Source organism: Pongo abelii, chromosome 8, assembly GCF_028885655.2.
Source record: "Pongo abelii isolate AG06213 chromosome 8, NHGRI_mPonAbe1-v2.0_pri, whole genome shotgun sequence".
NCBI lineage: Eukaryota > Metazoa > Chordata > Mammalia > Primates > Hominidae > Pongo > Pongo abelii.
Genome location: NC_071993.2, coordinates 92174786 through 92193626, shown reverse-complemented (window position 1 = coordinate 92193626; position 18841 = coordinate 92174786). Strand labels below are relative to the sequence as shown.

Below are 18841 nucleotides of genomic sequence, written 5' to 3'. Positions count from 1 at the left end.
AAAGCATAAATTGCAATATACAGCAAAGTACAAAGAGTTAACAAAGTTTACCAGGACCAACATAAAAACACCAATTAGAACATTGTGAATAAAGAAACTGAGTATTAGGGAAAAGGTCAAACCCCAACATTATGGCATGTTTGGATATTCATATGTGCCTACATTAACTTTATATAGTAACACCTTATTTATCTCTAGTTTGCTTGCAAAGCAACTCTCATACCTAGATCCCAGCCAAGGGGTGAGGGAAGTGGAAACTTAGATCAGCCAAAAATTCATGGACAGAAAATCAGGCAATTAGTATTAACAAAACAGTACATGGCGCTAGCAAAAACTCCATGAAAAATAATGATCATCTTTTATTATTATTACTAATGATTGCTTATAGCTTTGTTTCACATGCATTCTCTCATTTATTAATATTTATGATAACCCACTGAAGTTGGTTTGTTGATCATACCCATTAAACAGTTGAAGAAAACTGAGGCAGATGAATTAAGTAGCTTGTTTAGGTGGCCAGTGAGTAATGGAATTGGGATTTGTCTGAAGCAGACTGGCTCCAGAGGTTATGTATATTATGTATATCAGTTGTTGTATATTACTGCCTCCTTTATGCATCTTCATGCCAGGTACTCACCGCGCGCATGGATATATTATAGGGACAATTCTCATAAAATTGGTTATCTGGCTTCATGGCTTATAGAAAACAAGTATATTTTGGTCAGAGATGGGGAGTTAAGACAGGTTCCTTGACTCTATCAAAAGATAATACTTTGCATTATTAGTTGATCAAAAGTCTGATCAACTAATAATGCAAACCGTAGAAGTTTTATTGGAGTCATCTTAAATAGAGGTAACACCACAGTGATTGTTTATTCAAATGTTGACCAGGCATCATCCTCTGAATGTTCTACTACGTAGATTATGCCTTAATTGGTTGGAAGAAAACAACTATCCTAGAAATACTGATTATCTAATTTTTTAATGGGGCAAGAGAAATCCATGTGGTCATTAGAAGGGATAAGCTTCAATAATTTGAATTATGTGCTTCTTCATGGAGCACCCCATTTTTGATGGTGTTAGGTAATTAGGTGTTACTATTAAAGGCATATTTATATTTTGGCTGGGTGTGGTGGCTCACACTTGTAATCTCAGTACTTTGAGAGGCTGAGGCAGGAAGATCACTTGAGCCCAGGAATTTGAAATCAGCCTGGGCAACATGGTGAAACCCGGTCTCTACAAAAAATTCAAAAAATTTTGGCCAGACATGGTGGAGAGTGCCTGTGGTCCCAGCTACTCAGGAGGCTGAGGCAGGAGAACTGCTTGAGTCCAGGAGATCAAGGCTGCAGTGAGTCATTATCTCACCACTGCACCCTAGCCTGGGCAATAGAGCTGGATCTTGTCTAGGAAGAGAGAAAGAGGAGAGAGAGAGAGAATATTTATCAATATGTTTAAAAGATTCCGGATCTAGAAAGTATCCCATTCAGCGTACTTTCCGTAATACTTAGGGCTTAGATTAATGACTGAAGAGTCTTTTGCTTATTAAGCAAACTTTTGATTCACCGTTATGCTAGGTAACAAATTTCATTCCTTATATTACCTAAGAAAGGTCTTATCTCTGAACAAATACTCTAGACTGTTGGATTTAAGAATAGATAGATAGTAATAGAACTCCACTTCCTGTATACAAATATATTTCCTAAACACACATGAGAATATATGTTAGCAGCCTGAAACCTAAGATTGCAGTGATTCTTATTGCTGCTCATTTTTGTTTAAATCTTTGTTTCCTAATCAGCAAGTAACACTCTAGAAATTAACAATAACATTTATGAAACTATTTCAAGTCCTTTCTCTTACTGGAAACAGATTTGAACCTTTTCTAGCTTCATGCATAGGATGGAACAAAATTTAGGGGGAAAAAAGTTAACAGCGCAAGCCAAATAACTCAGTCGTATCAGGGTCATTTTGTTTTCTTTGTTGGTGCTTTGATTCTTCAGACTTTAGCAAGAAAGACCTGTAAGAATGTTGTTTCTACACTTTGGGAGGCCGAGGCTGGCGGATCACCTGAGGTCGGGAGTTCGAGACCAGCCTGGCCAATATGGTGAAACCCCATCTCTACTAAAAATACAAAAATTATCCAGGCATGGTGGTGGGCGTCTGTAGTCCCGGCTGCCCAGGAGAATTGCTCGAACCTGGGAGGCGGAGGATGCAGTGAGCCGAGATCACGCCATTACACTCCAGCCTGGGTGACAGAGCTAGACTCCATCTCACAGAAAACAAACAAACAAACAAAACAAAACAAAACAAAAAAAGAATGTTGTTTCTAAAACAATTCTCAATATAGCAGTGGAATTTTTGGCTCCAGAACATCAGTGTATCTTTTTTATATAAAACAAAACTCCACAGATAATTATCTATTTTGTATTATATATCTTAAGTGGTATCTTTGTGCAAATAGTATATGCTATTGAATAATTTCTTTACTACCAGAATATCCTTTATAGTTCAGTAAAAATAGAACAATTACTGCTAAAAATAGATTCTCTCCATATTTCATATATTTACATTGAGGTTGGTTCATATTTTGTTTTTCTTGTGAGTGGCCAAATATCACAAGTACTACAGAAATGAAGATACCATGTGACTACTTCTGCTTCTGTTCAGGAGGGACAACCCCTCCCTGTGGCTTCACACACTAAGTCCTTCAACTTCCTCCTAGCATACTTCACTGCATACTGCTCCAAGTGCCAACACTCAGGACAAGTTTCTAAGGCTTCCACCTCCAGTTCAGCAATTTCCTGTTATGATGAGGTCAAAGAAAGGTTTTCTGTCCCTGTGAATCTGCAAGTTCTACTATGTCTGTTTATAACTGCAAAGTTAAAGGATGGTAAATAAGACCAAGAATCCAATCGGATACTGTCTGTTCTTTGAAAACATTAAGCGGACACTGAACATCCCCATTGTTAACACTGGGAAAGAGAGGCAACAAGTCAAGGTAGTGCTCCTATCACTTTATATAGTTTCTTATATTATCAAAAAGCCTTGCAAAACCCAATTAATTCACTTAGGCCATGTGAATTTGGTAGTTATTAACTCTTGAGAGATAACTTAATAACTTAGGTGAGGAAAAGGGAGTCAAAAAAAAAAAAAAAAAAAAGAGAGAGTAGTGAGAATAGCAGGTGGCCAAATATTCAACTCTGTATCTGAAAACTATGTGGGAAAAAGGAAGTCAAATATGAAAAAAAAAATCTCCAGCTGTTAAATGGCATAAAGAATTGTCATAATAGGCCTGAATGCCCCCTCCCACTTTCTTTCATTTTACTCTATTATTTACCAACGATTAAAAAATGGGGAAAATTATTTAGTGCTGTTCAACTAGATATATACAAGTGTAGAGTGAGGAGCTTTATGACGTGAATGTCAGTTTAAGTGTTACAGCAGCATTCATTTGAACCAGCATATGGCTAAAGTGAAATTTGATTGCAGTTTTTTCCCAAATTTCTGTAACGAGTGATGGATATGCTCAGAGAAACAATTATTATAATAATTTTGTATACATATAGAAAAGACATTGAGTTGTTCCCCCTTCACCATTGTCTCTTCACTCCTGTGATTTGTGGGAAAATGTATGGAAAGGCACCAGTTTCTAATATTATAGTCATCTGCTCAAATCCTGCTCAATGAATTTTACTGTGTCCCTTTTGAATGACTGTGCAGAAGCCTTAGCAGTGTGGAAATTTGTAATCCCTTTATAAAGTTATCTGATTCTGAGACGGACACCTTTCCAAGGTAAAAGTTATGAAGAAGATCACACTTCAATTAAGCTTATTTTGTATCTGTCATCTCCTATAAGTATGCACTGCATTAAAAACTATAGAATGACTATATTGGCAGGATCAAGGTTCACATATTGTTATTGATCAGTCATATCAATAGTATGGCACTTGAGACGATGTGATGAAAATGGCACTTATCTCTGCAGTCTTCTCCTTCCTCAGAATGTCCTAATTCTAGTCTAATCATGAGAAAAACATCAGACTATCCCAAATTGAGGGACATTCTACAAAACACTTGTCAAGTATTTCTCAAAAACAAGGAAGGGAGATAAATAAATACAAGATGATATTCTGGATGGGATCCCGGACCAGAAAACGGACCATAAGTAAAAGCTAAGGAAATCTGAATAAAAGTATGGAGTTTAGTTTCAAAAGGAAACAAAACCCTATAGATTGCTTCATCATTCAAGTTTAAAACAATGTTTTATTGATACACCATTCAGTTTTTTGGCAGCATTATAGAACAATGCCAAATTTTGCATCCAATGGCAGTGACTTGATAACAAATGTGAGATGTTTCCTGGGACTTAATTTATTTGATTAATGCACCGATCACTATTACCAAACAACTTAACATGGTAAAAATTTTGCTCCATTTTATTCTTTTCTGCTTAGTAATTTCTATACTAAGAATGATATACAGGCTTTCTCCATTTCAAGAATGGATGGTGTTCTCAAAGACAATTTGAGAACAGTTGTTTGGACCCTGGATACATTTTCCTGTGATACTTGTATACTAAGTAGTAAGTGTCTGTCACATACATAGAAAATAAATACTAATGGTTCTTTAAAATATACATGTGATTATTACCATTGGTAATTAACTGCTGTATAGACTTACTTATGAATTTCATTTTAAAATACTGATGCCTAGTCCCAAATCTCGAAGTTTTATCAAGTCTGTTTTTCACACAACCCATATTCTAATATGAATCTTGGGAAGGGAAGGAACCTCTGGTCTGTTATAGTTCTATTTCAAACATCCAAGACGTATTTTCCCCAACTACTGTTTGGGCATTAAATCAGGGTCTCCTGCCTGCCTGTTTTGCATACCAGGAGCTGAAAGCAGGACTCCATGAAATGAAAACCTCTGGAATTATTTTCCTGAAGCAGGAGCTTTAGGAGTCTAGGATTGGAGGACAGGATTGGGAAGAGGATTATTGAGTAGCAAAAAGAGAAACTACAGGTACCAGGACTCTCTGCAAAGTTTGTATCTCTCAAGACACTTGGAATAATAGAACTGTCAAGCTGTAAGTGAGCTTCGTAGACATGTCCAATGCAAACCCTTCGTTTTGCAGAAAAGGGGATATCTTGCACAAGTTGGCCTGGGGCCAGCTTCCTGATTATTTCTTTTGTTATACTCCTAGAGGCCATGGAGGGTAACTTGTAATCTTATTTTCTTCTTTCCACACATTGCATTATACTGTCTTTTTATTGTTTGACCCACTACAACCATGACTATATCCCTAAGCCTTCTGTACATGAAGTTATGCAAAATTCATCAGAGATTTTCTGTTCAGAAGATCGCTGCTAGTAACCATAGAGAAAAGGTGCATCCTGGATTCTTATAAACATGAGAGAACACAGCAAAAATTTGGAAGCCAGAAATGAAAGCTGACTTCTAGTGTTTAAGTCCTGCCTAAACTTTCTGTTCCCAGTTCAATATTTCGACTGATCCCTTTGATTAAGATTATAATTAAGACTAGTTTTAAGGTTTAAGATTAAATGTTTCCATCTTTCTTTCAATACTTTTAACCTCCATTTAACAAATGACCTGCAAAACAAAGCAAAGACTCTTCTTAGTCTTTGGGTAGAAAAGGGATTTTTAAATTTGAAGGCAAAACATGATCTGTCTTTAGCTATCCCTTCTTCAGAAATGAAGGCTATGGCAAAGATGTCCTCATGGAAATTGCAATGAGAGCTCTGTAGTAATGCATGATTTTTCCAGGGTGGTGTGAAGCAATAACATGAAGATGAGGGACGTTTACCTGCAGGCCTGAGTTGCTGCAGCAGTGATAGCAGAAGGAGGAGTCATTTTCATCTATCTTCTTTCTCATTAAACCTCACCTCTCTGGCCCTGGGTAGCCATGCCATAGTAGTCACCAACTCTGGACCACCCTGATTTACAATAAAAAGCAAACAACTCAGGACTGAGGTTCAGAGAGATGCAGAAGAAAATGAAGAAATTAACTTGCACTGAGGTGAGAGAGGATTTCCTCAGACCCCAGCTTCTAATGGCTATGCATTTATATAAAGGAAATATCTATTCTGGCATGAATAAAGTTGAGAACTTCACGCATTTTTGTTTGAATACATACATGAGATTATTTATATTCTGTAAAGCAATAAAGAATTGTCACTAAATAACTTAATAAATGAACTTTTTATTATGGCCAATGATTCTGTTAAAGTAACGTATACCAAAAGGGAGAAAACCTTGAATTCTTTTCTTGCCAGTTCTTTATTCATGGACCTTTTTTAGAAAAAGAAAAATTTGGCCAGGCACGGTGGCTCACACCTGTAATCCCAACACTTTAGGAGGCCAAGGTGGGCGGATCACTTGAGTTCAGGAGTTGGAGACCATCCTGGCCAATATGGTGAAACCCTGTCTCTACAACAACACAAAAATTAGCTGGGTATGGTGGCATGTGCCTGTAGTCCCAGTTACTCAGGAGGCTGAGGCAGGAGACTCACTTGAACCCAAGAGGTAGAGGTTACAGTGAGTCCAGATCACACCACTGCACTGCAGCCTGAGTGACAGAGACTCAGTCTCAAAAAAAGAAGAAGGAGGAAGAGGAGGAGGGGGAGGGGGAGGGGGAGGAGGAAAAAAGAAAAGAAAAATTTATTTCAAACTGTAAAAAAATTTCAAGATTAATTATTTAAAATGAATATTTGCCAATACATTTAAAGCTGACAATGGGTAGCATATTCTCATTCATCTTTTACAAATGCTGCTCTGATAGTTGAATTTTTAAAACATCTCTTTTGAGTACCTGTGGACTTTCATTTTTGGCCTTTAATTTTATTGGAACACACACAGGCAGGAACCACATTGTAGGCAAGGACACGTAAGTGCTTAGCTATAGGGAGGCCAAAATTGTTCTAGACTGAAATGTGTAGTAAAAGAACATATTACTCAAATATATTTTATAACTTTTATATTTGCCTTTGTTTTTCAAATATAAGGACATTATAAAAACTGCACATAGAATCAGATAGTAAAAATTATTACAGACCAGAAGTCAGAATGGCAGTCTTCTATGCCTAGGTCTTTATGACCTTAGCTAAAGTCATTTAACATCTCCAGATTAGTTCCTTTATTTAAAAAAAAGTAATGTGGAGGTTAAACTAGATGAGGTGCACTGTTTTGAAGTGTGTTGGTATTTTAAGATTTTGGGATAAAAACATCTTTAAAATGGTGACTCTCTGCTATCATGTTTAAAAGGAAAATTATTTATTTGGAATAAGCATGAATATGCTATGATGTGAAACATGCCCAAGGTCCTAATTTTGACAGTGTTTAATTATTGAAACCAATCACTTATCAGCAGCTGGTTTACCCAGGTGCAAAATAGAAGTAAAAGTATTTGTTATCTTACCTTCACAAAGAATCAGCCAGGATAAATTAAATAAGAGAGATTTTAAAGTCGTGGAAGAAAGGTGCTTTCTAAATACAGAATATTTGCATTACTATCATTCTTATTATGCAGCAGATATACGAAATGCAATTTTCCTGTATATTCCTGTTGGCTATAGCTCCTCAAGAAAATGTATTTGAAAAATAAGTGGAACTATTTCATGACTAGAGTGCTCAAAGGAAAAGTCTATTTCTGAAAACGACAATTTTGGAAACAGCAGGAGCAAACTAACGTTATCTCAAATTCCCTGAAGAAGAGATTATATTTTCCAGAGTAAATTGATATAATGAAATACTTTAGATTCATTAAATTACTTTTACACTTTCTGTTTCTTTAAGTTATTCCTTCCACTGCTAAAAGGATGATGATTACACCTAGATGCTGTACAACAAGAATACATTAGAAATTGGCCCTTTTTGCTTAGAATTTTAGAAGTTTTCTTGTTTGAAGAGATTTTTTTAAAACTTTATAGTAATAGGTACTTTAGAAAATTTTTTAATTTGAAAACATGATTTAGCAGAAAATAACTCCCCATACAAACAAACACTAAGATGGTTCTTTTTGTTTTCCGATGAAGTCAAAAGATTCTGCCTTCAAAGCTTAGTTGTCAATAAGACTCTTTGTATAGCAATTAAATTAATAAGAGATGATTGATGACTTGATTATAGAGTCTACCCATTTTTATTTTAGTGTCTAAGCTTGTTTAATTTCAAACATTTGAAAATCGAGGGAATAAGGACATGTATCTCGTAACATTTTCCATGTACACAAAAAGTTGCACAATGAGGCAACAGTCCCTGTAGTTTAAGCCCAAATCGCATCTTCCTTTTTAAACGTGAAAATATCTTCTATTGGTTCAGTTTTCAATGCTACTTTCTCTATATATAGGTATTCTTCTGACAGAAGTAAATAAAATATTTATTATTATTATATATTAAATAATATATTTAATAATTAATTAATAAATTAATATAATTTAAAAATATATAAAAATATATTTAAATATTATAAAATATTATTTAAAAATAATACTTTTTAAAAAATACTTTAAAAATATGTTTTAAATATATATTTAAAAATATTTTAAAATATTAAAAATATAAAAAAATATATATTTAAAAATATTAAAAAAAACTTTTTATTTACTTTTCCAGACTTGCAGATTAGTCAATACACTAAGTTTTATTAAATCAGGAACAATTATCACATAAAATCCTGTGTACCAAATGTTCATTCAGTACATGGCCAGCATTATATCTTGGATGTATCGTAGACCAGGTCTGTATATTTTGGGCTTAAGGCTCACTTTCTCAATGTTCTTACTCCTTTTTCAAACTGTTTCTGTAGATAATTATTTATAGATTGCAGTGCTCTTTGGTTACATAAAAAACAAAATAGGATTTCTGGGCATGTATCTGAACATTTAAGTAAGCTAGGATTCTGACTTGATTTTTCCACTAAATTTATACTTATTACTTAAGTGTATATTTTTCAGTATTCCCAGAAAGGCCAAGACGTTGAAGAAATCAGAGTTGGAAGGACAAAGTCACTAGCAGAACCAGGAACACAAGTCATGAGCTTTTGATAAGCCAGGATGCTCTCTTGTAGCATTTTAAAATCCAGGGTAGACCTTGATGTTCTTACTGAATCTCATCTTACCTACTACCGTTATGGAATAAGAAATAAACTCAGTCATACATGACAGTCCATGTGTGTTTACTAAAACATTTTATTTTCATAGTTTTCCCCAAGAACTGATCGATCTAAACTCAACAGGAAATGAAAGTATACTGAAGAGCAGATGAGTCCAGGCAAAGCCAGGCTAACTGATTTGCATGTGGATTAGTAGATGTTAACACCTATTTATTTATTTATTTATTTATTTATTTATTTATTGGAGGCACTTAGAGTAGACTTCTGTAGCTCATTTGGATTATGGATGAGCTGGGCTAAAACTAATAGGGCTATATTTGCCTTTTGTTCTGTTGGCTCTGAATTACCCATCTGGAACTATAGTTATGTTCCTTTTGCATGTGGACTTTACTTTTAAATGGTACATAATATTGTCTGCTTTGTAAAATAATGCTGAGTTACTTCTGTTATTGGAATGGCAAGGTGAAAGTAAAATTTTGAGTTTCACAAATTTTGTCCTGGGTTGAAACATTATATTTGGTTTCCAATACACAGGGAGAGATGTTTAGTTCTTAATAAGAATGGTCAGTCATAAGGTGTAGCATCCGATTCTGTTAATTTAAAAAAATGACAGAATTGATTCAAGGGTATTACATCAAGAATGGAAAACAATTGTGAATAATAAGGGACACTTGATTCTTATTCCTTGGTTTTGTGGAGACTGGTAATATTGGAAGAAATGGAAATATAATAACTAATGACTATTAAATATTTTCCAAAGAGATGTGAATATGATACTGTGCAGATACGTGATTTTAGAAAGAGAGATGGGAAAGGGGAGGAAGAGACTGAGATTATTCTATTATTGTTTTCTTGTTTCTAAACTATGCATATGTATCTTGGTCTCATTTTTATACTTGCAACTTTACATTTTTATTTTTTAGAGCCTCCTTTGGTGTATACACAGAAATGAAAAGGTGAAAATCAAATCAACTTTTTTACTCCTTAGTTCATAAAAGTTCAATATTTCATTATTTAAAGAGTCCCCTATAGGCCGGGTGCAGTGGCTCACACCTGTAATTCCAGCACTTTGGGAGGCTGAGGCAGGCGGATCACCTGAGGTCAGGAGTTCAAGACCAGCCTGACCAACATGGTGAAACCCCATCTCTACTAAAAATACAAAATTAGCCATGCGTGGTGGCGTATGCCTATAATCCCAGCTACTCGGGAGGCTGAGGCAGGAGAATCGCTTGAATCCCGGAGGCAGAGGTTGCAGTGAGCCAAGATCATGCCATTGCACTCCAGCCTGGGCAACAAGAGTGAAACACCGTCTCAAAAAATAAAAAAAAAAAAAGAATTGCCTATAAGGATTAGCTTTTCTCTGTGCTTTCTAATCACCATAGCCCCAGATGAATCTTATAATCAGACATATTTGAGAAATGATGTATTACTTCTGCCTTCTTCACACAACATACTTATTATCTTGTTGTATATTTGTATTGTGTGTTGTTAACCTACTTCATGGCTTCATAAGCTCCCTATAGGTATAAGCACAACAGGTATGTCAGTGTTTGCACTTTTCTGGGAAAAGGATTCACAGCTTTTGCCCTATACTAAAATAATAATAACAATAATAATTTGTTTAAAAAATCATTGTCTCAAACTAAATTAAGAATGATTAGAAAATGTGTTATATGTTATTTTATATTTTAAGCAACCAAACACCAGGAACTGCATTTCTTACTAAAAGTATTTCTGCTAGCATTTGACAACTGTCCTCCCCTAAACACTGTTGCACAAATGGATTTTAAAATTGCATGAAACTGGGCCTAATTCCTCAGACCCAGTATCCCACAGTAATAAGTTAGATAGGAACTTGGGTTGCACATTTATCTCCTCAGGCAAAAGAAGGTTGTTTAATAAAATAACAGGCATTTGCTTAACCATTTATTTAACCATCTTCCCCACTTAAACTTTTATCAATTCTAAAGAAAACAGAACATAATTAATTGATTCAAATTATCTTCAAATAATTCTCAAGTAAAGAAAAAGAATGAAAATGTCCCTCCCAGTTACGGCAAGAAACAGTTAAATATCTGAAAAATCTAAAATATCCCTAGCTTAGCCCCTTTATAAAGGTTCATTATGCAGTGATTTTCGTGTTAAAACAACTATTAATTCAAAAAGTGAAAGTGTGTGCAGAGTCTCTGTGAAGATGTGACTCTTGTCTCTAAAAATAATCTGCCGAGACCAGCTCGGTCGGGGAGACCCTAACCCAGCGGTGCTAGAGGAATTAAAGACACACACACAGAAATATAGAGTTGTGAAGTGGGAAATCAGGGGTCTCACAGCTTTCAGAGCTGAGAGCCCCGAACAGAGATTTACCCACATATTTATTAACAGCAAACCAGTCATTAGCATTGTTTATATAGATACTAAATTAATTAAAAGTATCCCTTATGGGAAACGAAGGGATGGGCCGAATTAAAGAAATAAGTTGGGCTAGTTAAATGCAGCAGGAACATGCCTTTAAGGCGTAAATCGCTTATGCTATTGTTTGTGGCTTAAGAATGCCTTTAAGCGGTTTTCCGCCCTAGGCAGGCCAGGTGTTCCTGGCCCTCATTCCCATAAACCCACAACCTTCCAGTGAGGGCGTTAGGGCCATTATGAACATGTTACAGTGCTGCAGAGATTTTGTTTATGGCCAGTCTTGGGGCCAGTTTATGGCCAGATTTTTGGGGGCTTGCTCCCAACATAATCCAACAAGAAAAATAAATGCATATAAAATATTAAGCAAACTAAGATGTCTTAGACATCTTGCCAACATGTCTCATCCTCAGACTCACTGGTTAGCTACTTATTTCCTGGGCCATTTTAATCCACCCCAAAAATCTTGTATGACTTATGGAACTTCCTGAGGCTTTCAGAAGGTATAGAACTATAGGTTTTAACTCTTACTGTGCATCAAAATCACCTGGGGGCTTTTTAAAAGTAGGGATGTCTAGGTAGCACCTCCACAAATTTCTCATTCACTTGGTCTATGGCAAGGCTTAAATTAATTGTTTTTAAAAGATGCTCAGGTAGCTCTAATGTGCAACAAAAGGCTAGAATCCCTCCACTCGTCTATGTGTACTTCTAGCCTAATTTCACAAGGCCCCAAAATAAGAATTTTGGGGGTGCTTTCAAGGATTACAAATAATAACACCATACTTTGAATATATGAAATGGTATCAAAATAGTCTGAAGGAGTTCACCCTGTTTGTTAGCTGGGCGTAGTGGTGCACACGTGTAATCCCAGCTACTTGGGAGGCTGAGGCACGAGAATAGCTTGAAACCTGGGAAGTGGAGGTTGCAGTGAGCCAAGATTGCACCACCGCACTCTAGCCTCAGCCTGGAGTGCAAGACTCTGTCTAAAAAAAAACAAAAAAAAACAAACAAAAAAAGAGAAAAACAAGGTTCACCCTGTTTGCACCTGAGATTTCTAAATCCAACAAACACGTGGATTATTATTCAACAACGATCTCATTAAGGATTTAATCATCCAGGCCGCCAGGAAATGCTTGACCACATACAGTCACAGGGTCTGATCTCAACAGATGTCTTTTTTCAGCACCTGTTGTGAGTCAACTTTGCCGCTAGCCCTTTCAATGGGATGGAGTTTTAATTTTCCAAAAGTAGCAAGCCAGCTGGAATGCTAGAAATGCACATTTGCTGCTTCTGTTCCATTCTAGTAAACCATCTCCCGGATCACTATGTTGATCTCTTGAGTGTGTAGTTAATGACAGACGTCTACAAATACCATTAGGATGGACTAGCAGCCTTGTTTATAAAAGTTTGTTGGAGGGAGTTGATGTCACATAATTAGCCAATAATGGAAAACAATGTTGTTTTTACCCTCTGAGAAGCCTTTCAACAATTGACTTGTTAAAAAACTAGAAATGTGATTGTAAATTGAAGAATGCGGAAAGCTTACCTAGAAAGCTGTTTCACAAATCCCCCATGTGGAGAGTCTAAATTTGTGTTTGATTGTAATGGAATAGCTAACGTGTTACACAGCTTAATGTTAAACATGCCCGTGGCTGATTCTGTGCAAAAGTATACATAAACAGGCTGTGTTAGTATCATTACCTCAAGTGCATTTATCATTTCTATCTATAGTGTAATACTGAATCAGGGGTTGCTGAGCCGAAGGTCATGGGTTATGCATAGCTATTCAAATACTTTATTTTTGAGACAGCTGAATTACTCCCTGACCTGACGTTAATGAGTGGGCAGATCATCTTCATCTTTATGCCTTCCTGTCCTTTCTAAAAATAGCAGGGCCTTTGACAAGGATATATTTTAAGCAGCTCATATTCACTTGTCTCATCAGGAGAAGCTTATTTTGGTCACTTGCATGCGTCAGGTTTGCATGTGTGCATAGTCAGACTTTTGGAAGAGCAGTCCATGCTTCTCCACACCACTCATATAAGAAACTTGCAAACATAAAGACACTGAGATTGCTAGCTGAGAGTATTGGCTACAAGTCAGTGGGTACACAAAAATGAAGGGAAGACACTTTTTAGGAATGTGACTATGCTTCCGAAATCATCCGTTTCGGACATTGGTACATCAGTTCTCAGCTTCTCGGATCTGTTTTCATAAAACCTGGCTGTGATTTCGCTCCAGAGACCTCCGTGATCTTGCCGCTTTTAATAAATATTTATAGGAGGCGCTGCCAGCCTGTGGATAAGGGAAACTGATGAGAAACTGCCATCCAAAATCTGAACGGCAAAAACAAAACCAAGCAAAACCAAAAAATCTAAAACAAAACCAAAAAAGAACAACTCAAACAATCCGTGTTCACAAGAAGACGCGTAGAAAAAGACCACCACGTAACTTTGATTTGATAATTGGATTTATCAGTCACTTGACTGGCATGCAGTGGGTACTTTGCATTTTTCTACGGTACTTTGAAACACAAGTGCAAATTTATGTTATTCTGCACAACTGGGACCAAAAAATTATGAGTGTGAGAAAACACAAACTCTAAAAGCAAGATGGAATGTACGCAGGTAAACCCTGTTCCACAGTCATGTCATTCTGGTACAGATGTACGTGGTACCCGTGTTTGCACCTCTAAGAAATTTCCATTTTTTCACATCAAAAAATCCAGATATGAAGCTGAAGCGGCTTTCTTCGCCAACCTGAAGCTGTCTGATTTCAACATCATTGATACCCTTGGAGTTGGAGGTTTCGGACGAGTAGAACTGGTAGGTGATTGTTCTTTAAATGCTTTTGATCGCCTCTGCTTCCTTTTTAATTTTTTCCCCAGATTAAGATTTCTTTCTTTTCTCTTGTTTTGTCTTTCATCATTAATTACCATTATTCCTAAATCAGTTCCAAATACTTTGCAGCAGACATGTCATAATTAGCAACAAAGTGGGCTAAATTATGCAGTCAACGACTAAAAATAAAATAAATAAGGCCTTGCTTTTTAGAAAACTTCTTCATATTAAGCGTAAGGTAAACACATTTACTTAAAGAAGAGTAAATAAGCACTTTTTACCCAACTAATTTTCTATAATCTTTATTTTCTTAGTTCTGAGTGGTGCTTACTAACAATTATGCACCCTAACAACAATTACAATAATTTAAATGTAAATATAAATACATATAAAGGGAAATCGAAGAGATATATATGAAGTAAATGGTGTTGTAGTAGCAATTCTGTGATTCTGTAGTTGCAAGTACCTATTTCTAGTCCTAACAGTTTGGATATTTTGTATAGTTTATTTCACACACACAGTCTGTATACATATGTATACACATATACATACATCTATATATTCATGAAGATGATGACGACACTTTGTACAAGTTCATACATTAAATACATTGCATGAATGTGGTGTAAACAATATGAAAACTTACTCTATTTTGCATTTGTTTGAAATATAAATTTAAAAACTGACATATTGTCACAAGAATTAGAAAAAAATGTACTTGTACGACTAACTGCATTTCAAGACGGTGTGGCTATAAACCCTAATCGAGAATGCAGATTGATTTCCACCTCTCTGCTGAACATAGAGGAGTTCCTGATATCAGACACCAGTACAGTATGTGAGGAACTCCCTGAGACTGTGTACAGTGCAGTAAACAGTTACCGTTGCCATCAGGGGTCAGGAGAAATCCCCTTCCTTAAAAGTACATTGACCCAGCACTATTTTTATATTTGTCTATTTGTATTGCAGTTGGAATTTGTGACTTGAACAGGTAGAAAGATGTTATTTACTTAAATATTAGATGAGAAGGTTTTAGAGCCATATGTCTCACTGAATTAGTATTATGCTTCCCTTAACACTTGTTGGAGATACTGTAGTAATATCACCTGTGACTTGAAAGTCCATAGTGTGCCTTTGACAATATGAGTATTTTCAGTTCTGGGAGAAAAAAAAAAACAAAAACAAGTAAGGTTCTAGACAAACCTCTTGCTTTTCTGAACCCTACCAATTAATGCAGCCATGGATTTATTTTTTAAGAACTTTGGTTTTGTGGCAAATTATAATTGTCTGTATAGCTAATAAAGATTCATTAACAGCATTATACAAGAACTGCTTTGATTTGGAGGTGTTGGGACATACAGGCAGGAAAGAGGACAGAGCTCCCTGCCATGCAGGATTTATTTTCTGCTGTGTTTATACAGTTGTGTATTTCTAAAACAGTCTCGAAATGAAGCAGTATTAGGGACAGAATTTCTCAGACAGTGATTGTAGGACTGTTATAGGTCCTTAAATATTTTTTAAAGATGAGGGACAATAAAACTATTTTTGTTGACAAAAAAAAAAATCAGCGTTACAACTTTGTGAACTCTTATAAGTTTGATAACTTCAATGGTGATCTTTGAAGTTACCAGTGAGATATTTCATGAAATATAGGAATTTACTTAAGATTTTTGAAATACTGAAAATAACTTACAGGCACTGAAATGATTTCAAGCTAAAGAATTGAATACCAAGCTGATAGTGCAAATCTTCTAGAAAATCCTCTGAAAAGCAAACGAGGAGGTACAAACAAAATTTTGATTAGCCTCAAAATTGGGAAGAATTTAATGTGGGCATATAAAAGCTTAGTTTAAAAACAAAAATTTGCATGTGTGCTCTCGTGTGTGTGCACACATGGGTATGCTCATTTCTGTGTATTCATGTGCATGTTTGAGTATATATATTATGTATATACATATATATGTACATATAATCTCCATCCCCAGAGAAATACCAGATAGCCTAATTTTCCTCTCATGGATATTATATTTTACTCTTTTAGACAGATGTTTACAGATAATGAACACCATAGTCCTAAGAATTAATTGAGATTGGAAATATAGCCCACTTTGCAAAAACTGTAGATATTACTGATGAGTGATAAATTCATAATGGATCATTGGGTACAACTTCTACATTGGGACGGAGTGCATGTCCTTAACCTTTTAAGGCCACATCAGCTTTTGTTGTCTTGTACATCCACAACACACTGTAGGACAATCAGAATGCCTATATTGTCTTCAGTATTCAGTGTGGACCAGCCATTTAAGTGATCACTAATACCTTATTTTCCCAATTCTTACCACTTACTAATTGCCTGATAATATTACTTTTGGGGTATTAAAATATTATCTGTGATTGTTCATCTTTTACATACATTCAATGATGCTGGAATTGGGAGTTTGGCCTCATCACTTTGCCCGTAATTGTACATAACATTGTCGTGGAATATAATGAATCACCATAAGGATAACAGTGTACCATCAGAGTTAGGAGTAAGATGTAGGCAGAGACCAGTTCTTTTGTGATTATAGAAGTTTTCACTCTCCTCTGAGAATGACGCATGCAAGATAATCTTGTCAATATTATAAAGTGCTATTGAAGCAATATCTAAGCAATAAATCTTCATATAAGTTCATTTCATATTTATGTACACAGTGCTCAACATGTTAATACAAAGTATATAATACTTAGAATCTTAGCTTAGCAGTAATGTTGAGCAGGTAAATGACATTTCAAGATAATACCATAAGTTACACTTTAATTTTAAAATAGTATTTTTTAAAATTTACCGGAAATAAGATTATAAAATTATAAACCCTCCAGTGGAGTATAAAGAATTTAGAAATTTGAATTTTTGAACTTCATTTCCTGTTAGAGTGAAGTTAAGAATGTAGTTTTCTCATCACTGTTTGACATACAGATTATGTTTGTGTGTGAAGGTAGTTACACCCTTCACAGACTTTTTAGCATTTCTTAATTTTTATCATTCATGTCAATTTAGATAAATGTAGATGCAGAAGTATTTTTCTACAGGAGAATTTATAAAGAGTTTATTATCAATTTTTGGAGGTGAGTACATAATTTTGCCACATAATAAGAAACTTAAATGTGTTCAGTAAAGAGTCCAGAAGCTTAAAGTGAAGATCTTTTATGCATAGGAATTGTAGTCTTAAGCTATTCAATCTCTTCCTAAATACTCTCAGCATAACTGACTTTCACTTGTTTAATATCAGACAGTGTCTTGTTCACAACCATTTCCTCTGGGCAGTCATTTGGACTGCTTTCCTTTCTGTTTTCTGGCATATGCCATATTTTCTGCCTATGTTCTTTATTTTTAAGAATGGTCTTTCTAATGTGTTCAGTTACTGTCTGTTTACAGTATGTCTTCTAGGAGAACACATTCCATTTATAGTATCACTTTCAGCAAAAGATCTCAGCTCTCTTTTTATATATGACTTATTCGTTAAAGCTCTAAGCACTGCTGCAAGTCATCTAGGTAATCGTCTTCATTTACAAAGTATGACTGTAAAATAAGGAGGTTGATTTTACAAATTACAAGTGAAAATTAGTCCCATTGCCTTATAGTCATATTCTCAATTTACTCTACTTTTGTCCTTGCGACAAAGGCACCTGCTTTTCAGAATAGATTTGTACAAGTCAAAGACAAACTGATTTTTTAATATGCCAATAATATGTAGTTGGTGCTTTAAATATTAGATATTTAATCTGTTTATTTAGCAATCCAAATGTCTCCTAGACCAGAGCGGCAAACTTGGATAAAGCACAGGAACAAATATAACATAAACATAACCTCTGTCTTTTTGGATTATATTCTTTCTACATCAGTTATTATGTATATATGTAGTGAGCTCTATGATTGAAGATAAAACATTTAATAAATAGAATAGTTCTTAGCTCTAGAGACTCACAGTCTACTGGGAGGGGCAATCATGTAAACTAATAAACTCATAAGAAAGCATGATCAGTAGGGGTTCAGTGTGTGGAGGAACAAGATGTCTTGCAGGAGATAGCATTTCTGAGGCAGAGGGAGAGTTAAGGCATCAACATAAGTAACCTGATGCATTATGGAACATACTTAGTAAAATGAAACTATTGAAGAAACAAATGTTTATTAATAAATTAATATTATTTCTTTAATAAAATAACCTTTCATTTGAACCCTACTTTATAATCTTCAAATTACTTTCATGTTCATTGTATAATTTTGCCCTTATAGCCACTCTGTGAGGAGAACATGAGACATGATCCACATTTTACAGGAAAGAAGACAAGAATAATGTATATATGTGGTTTAAGGCCACTTAGTCTTTGAAAGAGCTGTTGTTATTGCCCAGAATTACTGATTTTTTAACTAGAAGCTTTTTCTGCCATTCTGGGTTTTAAAAATATTTGGAATCTTACC

The 18841-nt window shown here is 35.3% G+C and overlaps 1 protein-coding gene across 7 annotated transcripts in view; it reads left to right on the top strand.

The window, feature by feature from the left end:
- PRKG1 (protein kinase cGMP-dependent 1) overlaps positions 1-18841 on the top strand; it is a 1319235-nt gene that overhangs the window by 1249198 nt on the left and 51196 nt on the right. For all 7 annotated transcript variants that reach the window (XM_024253325.3, XM_024253324.3, XM_054522585.2 and 4 more), the window contains one exon: positions 14265-14361. In XM_024253325.3, the coding sequence (XP_024109093.1) occupies positions 14265-14361 (97 nt within the window). The remainder of the gene's footprint in view (positions 1-14264; positions 14362-18841) is intronic.